Genomic DNA, 19,630 nt, shown 5'->3' on the forward strand with positions numbered 1-19,630 from the left:
TATTCGTATGAAATTTTGTTCTCTTGTACACTTTGTTTTTCTCATTTATAAACTATAGTTATTTTGTGCACAGAACTATAAATGTAGAAGATATAAAGGGTTGAAAATGTTTTGGGTCATGAAATTCTGTAAAATTGTGGCATTTCTATATCTCCCACTGTGAACCACGTATTCGTATGAAATTTTGTTCTCTTGTACACTTTGTTTTTCTCAATTATAAACTACAGTTATTTTGTGCACAGATCTATAAATGTAGAAGATATAAAGAGTTGTAAATTTTTCGGGTCATGAAATTCTGTAAAATTATGGCCGGTCTATATCTCCCACTGTGAACCACGTATTCGTATGAAATTTTGTTCTCTTGTACACTTTGTTTTTCTCAATTATAAACTCTAGTTATTTTGTGCACAGATCTATAAATGTAGAGTATATAAAGGTTGGAAAAATTTTTGGGTCATGAAATTCTGTTAAATTATGGCCGTTCTATATCTCCCACTGTGTACCACGTATTCGTATGAAATTTTGTTCTCTTGTACACTTTGTTTTTCTCAATTATAAACTATAGTTATTTTGTGCACAGAACTATAAATGTAGAAGATATAAAGGGTTGAAAATTTTTTAGGTCATGAAATTTTGTAAAATTATGGCCGTTCTATATCTCCCACTGTGAACCACGTATTCGTATGAAATTTTGTTCTCTTGTACACTTTGTTTTTCTCAATTATAAACTATAGTTATTTTGTGCACAGATCTATAAATGTGGAAGATATAAATGGTTGAAAATTTTTTGGGTCATGAAATTCTGTAAAATTGTTGCATTTTATATCTCCCACTGTGAACCACGTATTCGTATGAAATTTTGTTCTCTTGTACACTTTGTTTTTCTCAATTATAAACTACAGTTAATTTGTGCACAGAACTATAAATGTAGAAGATATAAAGGGTTGAAAATGTTTTGGGTCATGAAATTCTGTAAAATTATGGCATTTCTATATCTCCCACTGTGAACCACGTATTCGTATGAAATTTTGTTCTCTTGTACACTTTGTTTTTCTCAATTATAAACTACAGTTAATTTCTGCACAGACCTATAAATGTAGAAGATATAAAGGGTTGAAAATTTTTTGGGTCATGAAATTCTGTAAAATTATGGCCGTTCTATATCTCTCACTGTAAACCACGTATTCGTATGAAATTTTGTTCTCTTGTACACTTTGTTTTTCTCAATTAAAAACTATAGTTATTTTGTGCACAGATCTATAAATGTAGAAGATATAAAGGGTTGAAAATTTTTTGGGTCATCAAATTCTGTAATATTGTGGCATTTCTATATCTCCCACTGTGAACCACGTATTCGTATGAAATTTTGTCCTCTTGTACACTTTGTTTTTCTCAATTATAAACTACAGTTATTTTGTGCACAGATCTATAAATGTAGAAGATATAAAAGGTTGAAAATTTTTTGGGTCATGAAATTCTGTAAAATTATGGCCGTTCTATATCTCTCACTGTAAACCACGTATTGGTATGGAATTTTGTTCTCTTATACACTTTGTTTTTCTCAATTATAAACTATAGTTATTTTGAGCACAGAACTGTAAATATAGAAGATATAAAGGGTTGAAAATTTTTTGGGTCATGAAATTCTGTAAAATTGTGGCATTTCTATATCTCCCACTGTGAACCACGTATTCGTATGAAATTTTGTTCTCTTGTACACTTTGTTTTTCTCAATTATAAACTATAGTTATTTTGTGCACAGAACTATAAATGTAGAAGATATAAAGGGTTGAAAATTTTTTGGGTCATGAAATTCTGTAAAATTATAGCCGTTCTGTATCTGCCACTGTGAACCACGTATTCGTATGAAATTTTGTTCACTTGTACACTTTGTTTTTCACAATTATAAACTACACTTATTTTGTGCACAGATCTATAAATGTAGAAGATATAAAGGGTTGAAAATTTTTTGGGTCATGAAATTTTTTAAAATTATGGCCGTTCTATATCTCCCAATGTGAACCACGTATTCGTATGAAATTTTGTTCTCTTTTACACTTTGTTTTTCTTAATTATAAACTATAGTTATTTAGTGTACAGAACTATAAATGCAGAAGATATAAAGGGTTGAAAATTTTTTGGGTCATGAAATTCTGTAAAATTGTTGAATTTCTATATCTCCCACTGTGAACCACGTATTCGTATGAAATTTTGTTCTCTTGTACACTTTGTTTTTCTCAATTATAAACTACAGTTATTTTGTGCACAGATCTATAAATGTAGAAGATATAAAGGGTTGAAAATTTTTTGGGTCATGAAAATTTGTAAAATTCTGGCCGTTCTATATCTCCCACTGTGAACCTCGTATTCGTATGAAATTTTGTTTTCTTGTACACTTTGTTTTTCTCATTTATAAACTATAGTTATTTTGTGCACAGAACTATAAATGTAGAAGATATAAAGGGTTGAAAATGTTTTGGGTCATGAAATTCTGTAAAATTGTGGCATTTCTATATCTCCCACTGCGAACCACGTATTCGTATGAAATTTTGTTCTCTTGTACACTTTGTTTTTCTCAATTATAAACTACAGTTATTTTGTGCACAGATCTATAAATGTAGAAGATATAAAGAGTTGAAAATTTTTCGGGTCATGAAATTCTGTAAAATTATGGCCGGTCTATATCTCCCACTGTGAACCACGTATTCGTATGAAATTTTGTTCTCTTGTACACTTTGTTTTTCTCAATTATAAACTCTAGTTATTTTGTGCACAGATCTATAAATGTAGAGTATATAAAGGTTGGAAAAATTTTTGGGTCATGAAATTCTGTAAAATTATGGCCGTTCTATATCTCCCACTGTGTACCACGTATTCGTATGAAATTTTGTTCTCTTGTACACTTTGTTTTTCTCATTTATAAACTATAGTTATTTTGTGCACAGAACTATAAATGTAGAAGATATAAAGGGTTGAAAATGTTTTGGGTCATGAAATTCTGTAAAATTGTGGCATTTCTATATCTCCCACTGTGAACCACGTATTCGTATGAAATTTTGTTCTCTTGTACACTTTGTTTTTCTCAATTATAAACTACAGTTATTTTGTGCACAGATCTATAAATGTAGAAGATATAAAGAGTTGTAAATTTTTCGGGTCATGAAATTCTGTAAAATTATGGCCGGTCTATATCTCCCACTGTGAACCACGTATTCGTATGAAATTTTGTTCTCTTGTACACTTTGTTTTTCTCAATTATAAACTCTAGTTATTTTGTGCACAGATCTATAAATGTAGAGTATATAAAGGTTGGAAAAATTTTTGGGTCATGAAATTCTGTTAAATTATGGCCGTTCTATATCTCCCACTGTGTACCACGTATTCGTATGAAATTTTGTTCTCTTGTACACTTTGTTTTTCTCAATTATAAACTATAGTTATTTTGTGCACAGATCTATTATTTTAGAAGATATAAAGCAGTGGTTCTTAACCATGTTCCGCGAATATGGTCCAAATGTTCCGCGAAATTTCAATTTTAAATGTATCGAAATTTAGAAACTTAGGAAAGATACGAAAACAAAAAATTGTTCCATTTTTTTTTAATTTGAATTTAATTTTAAGTTCTTGCTAAATACCGAATTTCAAATTATTTAATGTTAGTGTTCCGCGAGAAAAATATATACATATAATTGTGTTCCGCGTCTATGAAAAGGTTAAGTATCACTGTTTTAAACTGTAAGTTTTTGTTAAGGAGATTTTTGTACCTTTTGGATAGATTTTCCTTTTTGTCTATTCTGCAAAGTTACATATCTGCTTTACAGATTGGATTTTTCTAAAATTTGGAATAAGCTATTATATCATTATAATCTGATAAGGTGTTAAGTAGGAACCGTAACTACTACTGGAGAGATCTTTTTAATGAATGGTTATAGTTGCGGTGCCCAAACTATCCTCAATAACAATTTTTTTTGAGAAAACGTTTTGAATAAAATAGGAAGGTATTTGTGCGTAAATAGCAAAATTAAAGTGCGATTTCAGTACCTCCTTTTAAAAGGAGTAAGAAAAATAAACTCCAATTACAGTACTACTCCCTAAAAGGCAACGAGGCGAAGATTTTGAATCTAACGACGATTCATTGGTGTAAATCGGTTCACTCATTGATAATTTTAACGACTGCAATACTTTCTCTTAGTAGGTGTAAGAGCATGATGGCACTTCACAGCCACGTAGAGGAGCTTTAACCACTTCTTCCTGCTAAATTTTATCAAAATCAGACAAAGCGTTATAGAAATATTAGTATTAATTGTTTTAGAAAGGGCCTTACTTGGGTGGGGCACACTCCCCTCCTCATGAGGCATAGCGTCGAGACTTTTAATGTGCAAATCTATACAACATTTCGATTCGAATGACACTTCATTCATGAAAATCGGTTCACGTGTCGATAATTTGAAACGATTGCTATACTTCCCCTTAACAAGTGTAAGAGCTGATCGCCGCTTTAATGTCACGTAGGGTAGCCCAAACCCTATCATCCGACCAAATTTTATCATAATCGGGCCAAGATTTACAGAGTAATTAGTAATAATAATTTTTGAGGGGGCCTTACATAAAGGGGGCTAACTACTCTTCTATTCTATGTACAGCGTCGAGACCCCCAAAAGGCCCATCTACATAAAATTCCAAATCGAATGACACCTCAATCATGAAAATCGGTTTGCGCGTTTTGGCTGTAAGTTGTTTACAAAAAAGGTAACAACAAGAACAACAACAACAACAACAAGGCCAATTTTTGAAAATGCCGTTTTTGCTCATTTTCAAAAACTTTTTTCTCGAAATGTATTAGATCTGGGTTGTTGCAAAAAATTACAGTTATTAAGGAGGATTTGCCCTATATTTTAAAGTGAATTTGGGAATTTTAGCTTTTAAAGAAAAAGAGAAAATAAAATTCAAATTTGGGCGTTTTTCAACGTTACGCTTTTTCCTGCACTTTTTGACGATCAACCTTTATACAACCGTCCTACCGGACAGTTTTAATAAAAACCAAGGCCTAGACCAGGGGAATCGAACCCACTAAACTAACAATACATCTTAGCTTTGCGGGTCTAGCTTGTAACCGCCTAACATACTTTACTATAAATTTCTCAGAATTAACATTAAATAAAATGCAAGACCTAGACCGAGGGAATCAAACACAGTACCACAATACGTATTAGCTTTACAAAACTAGTCTTAAACCTAGTCATAAAAAACCTGAAGTGTAGGACTAGGAGTATTCCAGCATATTCAACAGGAAACAATAAATTATCAGGCAGACAAGTATTACGGGAGAGTGGGGAAATTCCAAATCTGGCAGTTTTCTTATACATTCAACAGGGAACAGAAAATTCTTCATTTCTTCCTGTAAAAGGATGAGGGTTCCTCAGGGAACCCTGCTACTCACAATATTCCTTAAAGACCCTTCCAACTAACGCGCACCTCCACCATCTTCAACATACACTGACAACACGGCCTTTCTCTTTTCTCATTTAAACCCAGATTTGGCCATCTACGAACAGGCCAGGTGACAGGGATTTCATGTCTAACAAGATTATTGTCTTTTCTTTTTTGGACATCCTGGCGAGTATTGGTGGCGAAAAGAGAAAGGAGTATTGAACTACCATTCAGCACACAGAGAGTAACTGTGGAGGCGTCAAGCACTCCTCGTCTGATAAGACTGAAACTATTTTGTTGTGACTTTGCTGAATCGCTCACAAGTGGAGCTATAAAAAAAAAACCATGATTCCAAGATAAGTTACAGAAATATTGGGGGAGAGGAAGGCCCTTAAGGCACCCCAGACAGGTGAATAAGTTCATGGTAAGCTCCTTGCTGGACATAATGTAAGGTCAGGCCTCATGATCCTAAAAAGACCACTGTTAACTGGAGAATGAGCTTGTCAATCGAAGCCATGTATAGGTTTTCCCAAAACCCCTATTTTTAGTAAAATAAATTTATCCTACAGGACTCCTAGTTCAATAAGCACAACCAATTTTTTATTTTCAAATAATTCCAAGTAAATGATCTTTGAACTTGTATCTCACAATTAGACCTTCCAAACTAACTTAGACTATTTTAAATGGAAAACAAAAATATATATATTTACCTTATAGGACGGTAGCCCTGGAGGTGACCATGAAAATCCTTGGCTAGTAGACTTATCTTTGGCTCCCCATTTATCACCTTCCTGTCCTATACCCAGCCTTTCTCTTACATTTACCCATTCTTCGTGGTATACATCATGCGATTCTCTTGGACATTTGCAACTGTTGCAGGTTTTCCTGGAAGAGAAAAACAAAAAATCATTTATTTATTTATTTATTTTTTAAAGAAAGAATTTGTAAGTTTATTAAGGGCAGCTTCAATATCATGGGAGTACTTTAATGGCAGATTCATTCTCATGGGATTACTTTAAGGGCAGATTCAATATCATGAGAGTACTTTAAGGGCAGATTCAATATCATGAGAGTACTTTAAGGGCAGCTTCAATATCATGAGAGTACTTTAAGGACAGATTCATTTTCATGGGAGTACTTTAATGGCAGATTCATTCTCATGGGATTACTTTAAGGGCAGATTCAATATCATGAGAGTACTTTAAGGGCAGCTTCAATATCATGAGAGTACTTTAAGGGTAGCTTCAATATCATGGGAGTACTTTAAGGACAGATTCATTTTCATGGGAGTACTTTTATGGCAGATTCAATCTCATGGGAGTACTTTAAGGGCAGATTCAATATTATGGGAGTACTTCAAGGGCAGCTTCAATATCATGGGAGTACTTTAAGGGCAGCTTCAATATCATGTTAATACTTTAAGGGCAGCTTCAATATCATGGGAGTACTTTAAGGGCTAGTCTTTTTCTTTTTTCTTTTTTTAAAGACTAGCCCTAGTCTGTAATATCAATTAAAATAATTTTAATCATTAAAAACCCAATAGAAGATCAATTTCTACTCAATTAGATCTGAACTAGAAATCTTACGCTAGTACAAACAATTTGCCGCTAGATGGTAGCAGCATGGTCTATTTCAACTACTGGTGGAACTTTGCCAACATTTGGCCAATTCATCTATATTCACAATAGTGTGTATACTATATGGCAGTTAACATTTGTAAAAGAACTTTAAGGAACGTTTAATTGTGATGATTCATTATTTTATTTTTACAGGTAAATTAAAACCTGTTTTGAATTCTTTTTAGGAAATAGTCTTTAAGGATACAACTTACATAATATAATATATGTATATTATATTATGTAATTATGTAATTATATACATATTATAATATATAATTTATACAGATGTACAATTTTTAAAAAAACATACATCAGACTGAAAAATTTTCCAGGTTTTTTATACCGAAATTTTATAGGGTAAAAAACTTCTGCCGAACAATCTCTCAGAACTGTTCTGAAATTAAATTTTATGGCAAAAATAATGTTCCCAAATCTTAATTTCAGACATAATTTGATTTATTTTTGTCCAAGCTTTCGACCTAGTCATACTTCAGGATCATACTCTTATTAACAATTATAATAATATGTTTTTACATTAAAGGTTGGTGTGTCTTCTGTCCTCAGAGTTTAGGTACTGAGCATAGGTCCTGAAGATTGACCTTAGGTCCTTAGGTCAAAAGTTTGGACAACCAAAAAAAAAAAGGTTATGAATGAAATGGGCAATAATATTTCTTCCCTTTGCAATACAGATTTCAAGAAAGGTTATAGTAGATCTTCGATTTCATCCCTGCTAGAGCGCATCATTATCAGGGATATACGAGGTGTGTTCAAAAAGTAACGGGAATTTTCGTTTTTTGAAAAAAATATTTATTTATTCATCTACATTAATATTGTCGCCTTCAAAGTAGTCCCCTTCGCATACAATACACTTGTGCCAGCGCTTTTTCCAATCCTCGAAACACTTCTGAAACTCGATCTTTGTGATAGCTTTCAGCTCTTTCAGCGATTCGCTTTTAATGTCATCTATGCTTGTAAAACGACGGCCTTTTAATGTTCTCTTTATGTTTGGAAATAGAAAAAAGTCACATGGAGCCATGTCTGGCGAAAATGGAGGCTGGGGCATCGTTAAAGTTTTGTTTTTGGCCAAAAATTCACGAACAAGCAATGAAGTGTGAGCAGGTGCATTATCGTGGTGCAAAATCCATGAATTGTTTTGCCACAAATCCGGGCGTTTTTTTCGGATTGCTTCACGCAAACGGCGTTGAACTTGTAGGTAGTACTCCTTATTGATTGTTTGACCTTGTGGCAAGAATTCATGATGCACTATGCCATTAAAATCGAAGAACACAGTGAGCATAACCTTCACATTCGACCGCACTTGTCGAGCCTTTTTCGGTCTTGGCGATCCAGAATGCCTCCACTGGGACGATTGAGCCTTAGTTTCGACATCATATCCGTAAACCCATGTTTCGTCACCTGTTATAACACGTTTCAGTAGATCCGCATCGTTGTCGACTTCATTGAGTGACTCTTGAGCAACTTCCATTCTCCGCTGTTTTTGTTCGAAATTCAACAATTTTGGAACAAATTTTGCTGCCACACGTTTCATACCCAAAACATCCGAAAAAATTTCATGGCATGAGCCAATTGATATGGCAACATCATCAGCGACTTCTCTGATTGTGATTCGGCGATCGTTCATAACCATTTCTTTCACTTTTTTCACGTTTTCATCGGTTGTTGATGTGCTTGGACGTCCAGGTCGTTCGTCATCTTCAACGTTTTCGCGGCCATCTTGGAAACGCTTATACCACTCGTAAATCCTTGTTTTACTCATAGCAGACTAACCATATGCCTTTATTAACATTTCACACACTTTATTTCATTTTTTACGCAAAATTTAATACAAATTCTTTGATCCATTTTTTTTAACAAACAAAAATCGCCAAGCTCGAAAAACACGTCTAACCTTAACGGCTGCCACTTAAGAAGTAAACAATGAATATTACTGAAAATTTTATCGTACTTCAGGGGCATGTGTACCAACATAATAAAAAAAAAAATTTTACAATCAGACTCTCCAAACCCGCGAAATTTAAAAATTCCCGTTACTTTTTGAACACACCTCGTATTAATGAGTTTGTTACTGTTCATTATTTTTGGTGTCTGATACCATAGTTTCAATAGGATGAAAAAAACAACTTCCAGTTTCAGTCATGATCAATTTTTAGTATACAGAGCTTCAACTTCGATCTAAATTGGCACCAGGGCATGTCCAGGAAGCTAAAGGAGATCCTCTATTAGATCCTAGTTATCCAGGAAGTACTACCGAGCAGCTGGAAGGTACTGCACCTTTACCTTCCATCTAATTGGGATGAAGTGGCGACATAGGGAGTTTCATTTTCATAAATACTCTCCCAAATACATTAATTGATGACCACAAAAAGCCAAATATTGTGGGCCTGTTTAGACTGAAGCATGAATGAGGTTGTCGAATTTGTGAGATACGATGAGCTGGATTCATTCCAAATGCAGTTTACCAAAATAAATAATGTACGTAGAACTGCAACATTTAGTTTAAGGTGAATAAAATAACTGCCAGTTTCAGTCTTGATATATTTTTATTATACTGAGTGAGTTTCTGCAACTCAACCAACCCCTGAAGAAGACAACATATTTGTCGAAACGTTGGCAAAAAGACGAGTTGTTTTAATATTTGACCGATTCCACGCCCCAATCTTGAATCCTTAGTTTAATAATTTACGGTCACGAAGCCTATATATTCATTTTATAAAATTCTGGATATGTTTCATTGATTTCAGGTGCAACTTTCTGAATCATGGATCTAATCTGGCATTTAATCGTTTTACTACGAAACAGAAATACATGATGAGAATGAGAGGGAGATAAAGGAGAGTATTCCCCCCACACTTGCACAATAAAAGTGCAAGTAAATCAACGAGTCAATGAGGTATCTTAAAAGCGGGCAGATTTACGCGAAGATCAGAGAAATGGGTAGAGGTTGAAACTGGATAGAGCTCCCGAAGGGAAGGGGGAACTGTATCTACAACCACTAGAACTGGTGTCCCATTACTGGATATGGGACCAAACTCCCATTGAAGATGACACTAACTAAGGCCACGCTCACATCGACCCAGATCTCATATACAAACACACACACACACACACACACTGTCAATGAAATTACGACGTTATATTCTCCTCACTATCAGATCTCCATCCCCTCTCTAGTTTTATTACACCTACACCATCATCACCCTTTATCTTCTTTGGATGATCATCAACGTCCTTACATTTTGATGATGATTAATTTTTTCTTTTTTATTGTTAGTAAACACATTGGTTTGACTAATGAACGCCAGATATTTGTGTTTGCTTATATCTGATTCGTTAATTGCTTTTTTTTATTGATTTGGCCTAAGATAAGAAATAAATCTTTGTGTTTTTTTTAACTTTGGTAAAATTAAATTAAATCAAGAGGAGGTGATCAATTTTATTGAATGACACTAACTGGTCATCACTCGCTAAATTCCTAAATAAAACTGTAAAAGACCGGCAGTTCCTGGTTGAGCTTTCCAACATAACAATTTAATAGCTGTATGAATAATAAATACTGTAATTTCGAAGATAAACTTAAGTAAGTTACTTAAAATAAGAATGAATTAAATAAAATAAGAAATTAAACTTAAATTAGTCAACTCGACAGACGGCAAAAGCCATTGTCTTGTACGAGGGCGAGACAAAGTAAGAAATCTTGAAAACGTTGGAGTAATGTAATCGTCATTAAGTGCTTCTGTCGACAATCACTTGTAACTCAAGCATTGGATATTTACGAGGGTCGTTTGAAAAGTCCGTGCAAAGTGAGAGAGATAGCACCACTGGCGCGTATCGAGGTTATGTTTAGTTAGTAGCATCTCTTGGAAGAACACACACCAAGTTTCAGCCAGATCGGTCTATTTCTTTGTGTTTGGCATTCGTTTGAATCGAGGAAGTCGAGTGATTTTCAATAAATGGACGAAAAAGAATTTCGTGTGTTGATTAAACACTACTTTATGAAAGGCAAAACGCCTGAGGAGACTAAAGAGAAGCTTGATAAACATTATGGTGACTCTGCACCTTCGATTAGAACAGTTTATATAAGTGGTTTCAAAATTTTCGGAGTGGCCATATGGGCACAAGTGACGCTGAACGTTCTGGACGCCCTGTTGAGGTTACTACTCCAGAAAGCATTGATAAAATCCATGGATATGGTGATGAATGACAGAAGAGTGAAGGTGCGTGAGATTGCTAGTGCTGTGGGCATCTCGAATGAACGGGTACATAATATTTTGCATCAACATTTGGACATGACAAAGCTATCGGCAAGATGGGTGCCGCGATTGCTCACGCTTGACCAAAAACGAAATCGTGTGAAGTGTTGCAAGGACGACGGTTTGCAGCTGTTCCAGAAGAATTCGCAGGACTTTAAACGTCGTTTCGTCACTGTGGATGAAACATGGATACATCACTACACTCCTGAGACCAAAGAACAATCTAAACAATGGGTTACCAAGGGGGAATCTGCGCCAAAAAAGGCGAAGACCGTTCCTTCGGCCGGAAAGATTATGGCGACTGTCTTTTGGGATTCGCAAGGAATAATCCTCATCGACTATCTGGAAAAGGGTAAAACTATTACAGGTGCATATTATTCATCGTTATTGGACCGTTTGAAAACCGAGCTGCAAGAAAAACGCCCACGATTGGCCCACAAAAAAGTCCTTTTCCATCACGACAACGCACCAGCTCACACCTCAGCAGTTGTGGTCGCAAAATTAATGGAAATAGGGTTCCAACTCGTTTCACATCCCCCCTATTCTCCAGACTTGGCTCCCTCGGACTACTATTGGTTCCCCAATATGAAGAAATGGCTGGCGGGAAAAAGATTTTATTCAAACGAGGTGGTGATTGCAGAAACGAATGGCTATTTTTCAGACTTGGACAAATCCTATTATTCGGAAGGGATCAACAAACTAGAGCAGCGTTGGACGAAGTGTATAAGCCTAAAAGGAGACTATGTTGAAAAATAAAAAAGGTTTACCCCAAAAAATTAAGTAGGTTTTATTTTTGCACGGACTTTTCAAACGACCCTCGTATGTATTAATTTAAATAATTACAGTTGAACAAATTTATCTCCTAAGAACTATTATGTAACTTAACTGTCACACACAAAACACCTTCTCACCAATTTGGGTTCAGGACAAAGTACGAGAAAACAGAAAGTACACAGCAGCTGTATTTCTAGATTTAGCAGATGTATTGCACAATTTTGACTCGCTGAACTGCTTTTCACAATTAGGCAGACTTATACGGTTAATTACATTATCCTAATCAAACGATCCTTTTTACAAGACCTAACTTTCTGGGTAGGATTCAATAATATTTACAGAACTCGACGACTATTTTTGCGAGCCTGCCTTAGGGTACAATAAGTCCTGTATCCTTCAAATTCTACTCTATGGACAAACCTAAACCTACTATAATGATGTTAACTGCTTACAACACAATGTCAATAACAAAAGACAGCAATAACAATAGCAAAACAATTATTGTCTTACAGACAGCAACTATTCTTATAACTCGTTCAAAAAAATAAAAAGAAAAAATTAAAAAGTAAAAGCTAGACCTATCGAAAACGTTAGCAAAACTTTTCCCTCTAAGAAGGTTACGAAGTGAAGATCTAAGTTTCTTACAAACAACCGAGAAATCTCTTAGAGTATGGACGATCAAGAGAGTGGTGCTAGCTTGACGTAACTCTGGGCGTCGACACACCAACGAAAAACTGCAACAATCATACCCCAACTGAGACAGTTATAGTCAGTCACTTACTAACATAAAAACACTAACAATAACGTACAAGACACTACTAAAACCTATTCTGACATACCTCTGACAAACATGGATAACAGCTAGTAAACGACTCACCAAACGACTAAATACAATATAAGAAAAATAATTCACAGAATGTCCCTTCATCAACAGAAACCCTCAACTTGATTGCAAACGCTGATTCAAAACATATGTTCGATTTAAAAGAATATATCAAAGAATACATTAAAAAGGTTTAGAAATTGATCCAAAAACTACTTGGGGAATCGAAAACGATGTTTTAGAGCTTACAGTCGATTAAAAGTCGCCGAATTCGTACTTCTGTCCCCGACGAAAAGTGTACCCGGTAACTATCAACACTAACTTTCCTACGACTTGTCCAAGAATTTGCTTTAAAACTCTTAGTTCAAGAGATGACTTATTACAAAAAAATATATACATTCATCACAAAAATACTTGTGACTTTAATTGTGTAAGAACAAGAATATTATGTTTTATCAAGCATTAATAATTACATATTTATAGTGTATAATATTTTTTTAAAAATTTTTTATTGGAATTTACAACTGCAACGATTGTTGCAAAGCAAATGTGGTACGTGATTAAAAAAATACGTGAAAATCACGAGTGGAGAAGGCACCCAGTGGTGTCACTCCAGTAACGTGCTCTTGCTATACTGCTCTCACGATAAGAGTAGATCACGAGTTAGATCTTCTCTTCAATCTCCTTAGAGGATTACCTGGTGTAATGTGGAGGAAGATAGGTGTTCTATGAGAGGGCTTTAGGATGAGCTGCTGTAGAGTGGAAAGAAATTTTAAGAAAACGAGTGTTAGCAAGATCTAATAATGAAAGGGATTTTGAGGTCATTATGGATAGTGAGGTTAGATACATAGAATGGAGCGTTAAGAAGTTTTCGAAGTATTTTTTGGACTGTAATGTCTGGTGTTGGAACGCTTAGTCAATCCCTCATACTTCGATGGCCGTATGACCAAATAGGTCGCAGTAACAGTAGATATAAGAGTCTTTTGTATAATAATAGTAGTATTGAATTTACTTTGAGAAGCTTAAGTCTTATCCAGTGGACGACAACAGTAAAGTTACGATCATCCTGTATACATGGTACTACCAGGTGTGCCCGGAATCTACGAACAGTTTTAAACCTAGGATCACCGGAAACCAGTCCGCTAAAAAATTGAATAAGCACATTCTCTCAACATGCGATAATGGCGATTATGCTCTCTCCGAAACTTAATTAAACAAATCAAATACAGACTTAATCAAAACAGGTTACTTAATTTTAATAAAATAAGTACCTAACAATGAGCTGGCAGAGTTCAGTTTGATCGAATACTTTTCCATATAGTTCCAAAAGGCGGATACAGGCATGTTTCATACCAGGCCAAGGTACTAAGGATGTGTCTAAAGCTTGATACAGTGGACAATCTAAATCCGAGCTAGTGGAGTTCGGTTTCTCCGTGGAGGAAGTAGATAATAAGACAGGTCTGTCCAGCATTCTCCTTCGGCCATTGCAAGATGTCAGCTAAACGATTTTAGAATGGACAAAATTAATAATTGACAAAAACAAACAAAGTAGCTAAACAATCACACAGACACAGACATGCGATGTTAGTGTATGTACAACAAAAAAATAAGGTGGCTTAAAAAGAAATATATGCAAGTGTCATGACAAGTGTTTGTCATGTTACTGATCAATCATTAACATTTAAGAGCTGCAGTCTCAGTAACCGCAGTGTTGGGACATTTTGGCAAGATAGATCCTCTTTAGAATCTCTCTATCAGGATTTTCTATCCACAAGAAGGGACCTTAAGACATTTCCAAATAAAAGAACGCTGATTAAAGCGGTTGAATGCTGTACTGAGCTGTAACTTCAACCAGCTACTCTCGCCTAACTCATCTACAAAATTCTCTTTCTAATTTGCATTCGTACTTTTCTAACTTTTTGCAATTCGTAAATTTTTAGTTTACTAAATACACAAGTATCATAAAGTTCTTTTAAATAATTTATTTTATTTGTGCCTGGAAGACAAAATCGCCATTGTCTTGATTTGTCAGGATCAAGGCAATGGTCTTCAGAGGTTGACGCACCTTAATTAAACAGCCTGGAGTGATCACTCTCACAGGACTTCTCTCATACTTTTAATAAACACCTCAAAATGCCCAAAAAAGGAATTTTTTCCAGAAAATGTGTTCAAATTCAAAAACTTTTGGTCTAAATACGAAGCTAAGACAATATGTTGCACTTAATGCTGACATAAAAAGCCAGCAAAACGGAAGTAGTAATGGTAGTGCAACAGAATATTTAGTGATGGAGCAAAATTCCCAGAGATTAGACTCTTCAAGAAGTGAGGCCGGTATAACCTTGTTGCAAAAAGAAAGAATCGTTCGTAGTTGTTAACTTGAAAGTGAAAACATGGCGAAAGTCGAGGACGAAGGACCCCTTTCAATCACTAGTGGAAATATCTTATTAAGGATATAAACAGTATTTTGTGGGTATACACCTAAATGTCCTTCGGGAAACTGAATACAATTCGTTATCCCAATACTGCCCGAAACAAAAATCATAAAAAGAAACAGCATTAAAATCGAATACAACAACATGGCGTATAAATGCTAAAAGTAATTCAAAGATATGAAAAAAAATAGGATTGAAACATTGGAATAGTTTTTAGGGAAAAACTAATAGATAGTTTCCAGTTAGCACTAACTGCCTAACAGACTTCTATGCAGGAAATTTAAGAATAGTTTTTCGCATGGGATGGAAAGGTGTAGCTGTGTATGAAAATGTCAGTAGGGTAAATGTGGTGAAGAACTTTGATGAAGGACACGATCTCCCTAAATACGTACGCCCTATTCGAGATGGAAGAGGTCGATGGAAGAAAGGAGGTTATAGTGAAACAGGTTATAACAATGAAGGGTGACCTTTTACTTAGTACTGAGATATGGGGAAAGAGGTAAGAGGTGGAGGTACTGATACGATGTGACTGTGTGTGTCTCGTAGATACGTGATAATGGATAGGTGTATGTGTGTGTGTGTGTGTGCGAAAGGAGTGATAAGAATAGAATAAGAAGAGGGCGGGGGAGGGGTAGAGAATTTGTCTATGTGAGCTAGAACCCTCCTTATACTACTACTACAACTAACTTAGTCACCATATTTGATAACGGTTTTATGTGATACTATTATCTGATAGCCAATATGGTGTCCAACTCCCCCGTGCCAATACCTTAAGCAAGTAACTCCTGTCGTACCCCCTCTCACCTGTAAGGACACTCTTTCTCCTGTAAGGATCCTTTTTCACCGTATTAACACACTTTCCGAACTCCCCACTCCGCTACATTGACTTTGTAAAATGTGATCATCAATACTTTCATTCCAAGCTTATTGGGTGATTACTTACCAATGCTTTTTCAATATAACCTTTCAAAGCCTGTGATTTCCTTACAATATATGTATCAGATGGTTGTTTTTAATTTGCCCAGTTGGAGATGTGAAAGATTTTAGTAAATTACAGATTTTATTAAAAGCATTACAGAATCCGCACAATTTGGGAGAGGAGGCCTATGCTGAACTTGGGACTAAATTCTGAGTACACAAGAATTAAAGTAATATTGATGGCGAAAGAGATCATCATGGGATATACTTGCAAAACTTCTGACAGTTTGCGCTCAAATAGGGCAATAGAAACTTTAAAAGGTTATGGTTCAGTTCTTCAGAAGGTTTAACTAGACTAAGAAACAACGTTCCAGATGTGATAAAGTAGAAACAGGATTAGTAAATTAAAGTAATCGCCTATTTTTTCAGGCGGGGCTTAACGTCCAACTACCAATTAGGTATCGTGAAAGGAAGCGACTAGCAAACGTACTTTACTGTAAATTTTTTTTATTAACCATTAAATAAAATCCAAGGCCTAGACCGGGGGAATCGAACCCACTAAACCAACAATACATCTTAGCTTTGCGGGTCTAGCCTATAACCGCTCGACTACCGTGGCGCCTTCAAAACAGGATTATAGGGAATCATAAAATTTATCCCCAAAAATTGATTATTTTAATAAATTTCCATAGAAAACATATTATTTTAATAGAATTTTACTGCAGAAAACAGATATATTAGTAATAAATAATAACATTAATATAATTAAATAGACTTTAAAAAATTGAATTTTAACCCTGAAGAATTTGAAATTTGTTGGTAGACAAGCGAAAGAAATCGTGAAAAAAGATCACCAAAAGCAAAATTCAATGTACAACTAAAGTATTAAGTTCTTTTTAAAGTAAACCTTGAAAGTTAGGACAAATATTGACCACTGCTAAATAGTTCACCTTGGAAATGTATTAAAAGAATTTTTATGGTGAATACATTAAAAATGATAAATGAGGAAAAGAAGAAGTAGAAAAAAATGCAATATATTAACGTCAAAAAGAATGCACCTCGCATAGGTCATAGTTCATAACCACTATTGGTGGTTTATAGCCACTATTAGCCAGGGTGGCTACAAAAAAAGAAGAAAGAAAGGGAAACAGCAAAAAACCAATTAGCCAAATGTATTTTCTACTTCGATATCCGCAAACCAGAATGAAGGAAACGTTGGTAGCCTTCGACTCCAAACAGAGATAAATTAATTCTCTCCAAGCATGGAACTGAGAGGGCGGAGACCATCATTTCCTCTCTCTCTCTCACTCAATCTTTCGCTAGGATTCTCTCTCAGGAAGCCCCGTGGCAAATCTTGATTATCTCATCCTGATTACACATTAGTTTGTTGAAGATAAAAAATTGGTCAATTACTAATTTGTCGTAACTATTTCCGTCAAACTAATTTAAATTTTAATACACTAAATAAGTAGCAAAAACATTATCAGAAGATTTTTCCCAAAAAGAAAATGAAATTCTGCAAGGTGGCTAGCCTATAATGAATCGAACCCATTAAACCAACAATACATCTTAGCTTTGCGGATCTAGCCTATAACCGCCTAACATACTTTACTATAAATTTCTCATATTAACCATTAAATAAAATCCAAGCCTAGACCGGGGGAATCGAACCCACTAAACCAACAATACATCTTAGCATTGCGGGTCTAGCCTATAACCGCCTAACATACTTTACTATAAATTTCTCATATTAACCATTAAATAAAATCCAAGGCCTAGACCGGGGGAATCGAACCCACTAAACCAACAATACATCTTAGCTTTGCGGGTCTAGCCTAAAACATTGTTTAGAATCTATCTTGATGGTGAGACTTCAGTGGTTACGATACATGCACAGCCATGATGATATTAAAGTTAAGGTTTTCAACTGAGGTCAAAGATGATGACAAGAATAATGTAAAAGAAACTAGGCTTTTCGTTGAGATAAACCGAATGCATGGACAAATAACGCATCGGAAATGAGAAATAATGCATCCATGAGTTAAAGGTCTTGGATTCCATTGGGAAAGTACTCAGTGATTCAGGAAAAAAAAAGAAGGAAGTGACAAAGAGGATAGCCGAATAGTGCAGGACCATTAATTTAGGGATAAGTGCAGGGATTAATTAATCCTATAATGCGGAGTAACAATGGTTGCAATGGTTAAAAAGTTTGGGGTAGTCCAAACTAATGAGTGGAAGATCGTCCATTTCGAATTCAGCGAGTAGCAATGTTTATTTATCAAGAAAACAGTTATTATTAAAGTATGAGCTTCTAAAATAAATTTCTAGTAGAGAACAGGCCTGATTAGATGATATAAGAAATATGTAGCCACCAAGAAAGATCGTGGTTTATGCTCTCAGCATTCTAAAATCTCTTTATGATTTGGATAAAAAAATCCACAATAAAGTACTGAGTATGGAGCCCAGGAAAAAAGAAGGCCTGAATGTCCTGAAGAGACCGGTCACAACTCCGGTGGAGTTAATAGAGGACATGACAAAGTTTTGTTTAAGTACCTAAAAAAAAACTCTTCAGGAGCGAAATCTAAGGATGGGAATATAAGATAAAGGCGATTAATAATGATATAATCAAAGGAGGTTTGGCCATGCAGATGATGGCCCTACTTACGGCTTAAAAGCTTCAAAAAGCTGTTAGTTGAAGAGCTTCTAGGTCGTAGGTCATTGGGTATCCAAGCATTTCAGGCTAGAAACCTAGAACTTCAACCTCTATCATCAGGATAGTCACGGATACGAAGGAAGAAATTTAGGCATAGCTAATACCCGTCTAGGGAGGGGTCTATTGTGACCTAAAGTGGCTCCCCGAGATATTGTGTAAGTGTGAAATCTGTGACATAAGCTTGAGCCACTAAATCAGCGTGTTTCTCAAACTTTTCGCCACGCGACCCAACCTGTTTCTTCCTGCAGCCAAACTGGGAGAACCAATCGCTGATTTTGTAATTTATACTATAAATCATTATATAATCAGAACCCTTTATTTTCTCAGGTAGGTTTATAAGAAATATTCATATTGTAATAATAGTCTATTTTTACATTAAAAAAGCCAAAAGAACAAAGAAGACTATTAATAAATCAATTAAAACTGTGTCTAGTTAGAATAAACGGCGTAGTTCAAAGTTATTCTCCCAGCTATTTGAACAATTAACACAATAGTTTGAAATATGCGTAAAAGATGCATTGGCTTTGCAGTAGTGACGGGCTTTTTCACGTGGTAGTAAGAGATTAACCACTGACCACAAAGTGTAAACATAAATAATCTAAAGAAGTCATACTTTTTGCTGCTAAATAGCACTAGGGTTATTAATATCT

At 35.1% G+C, this 19,630-nt stretch overlaps 1 protein-coding gene across 5 annotated transcripts in view; it reads right to left on the bottom strand.

The window, feature by feature from the left end:
• Positions 1-19,630, bottom strand: part of Lmpt (four and a half LIM domains protein limpet) — a 434,583-nt gene that overhangs the window by 164,752 nt on the left and 250,201 nt on the right. For 4 of the 5 annotated variants that reach the window (XM_074126570.1, XM_074126571.1, XM_074126568.1 and 1 more), the window contains one exon: positions 6,141-6,315. In XM_074126570.1, the coding sequence (XP_073982671.1) occupies positions 6,141-6,315 (175 nt within the window). Of the gene's footprint in view, positions 1-6,140; positions 6,316-14,188; positions 14,416-19,630 lie in introns of all 5 variants that reach the window. The other variant, XM_074126567.1, reaches the window with a different exon arrangement.

This window comes from Rhodnius prolixus, unplaced genomic scaffold (assembly GCF_049639745.1).
Source record: "Rhodnius prolixus isolate KJV_2025 unplaced genomic scaffold, Rpr scaffold_3, whole genome shotgun sequence".
Taxonomy (NCBI): Eukaryota; Metazoa; Arthropoda; class Insecta; order Hemiptera; family Reduviidae; genus Rhodnius; species Rhodnius prolixus.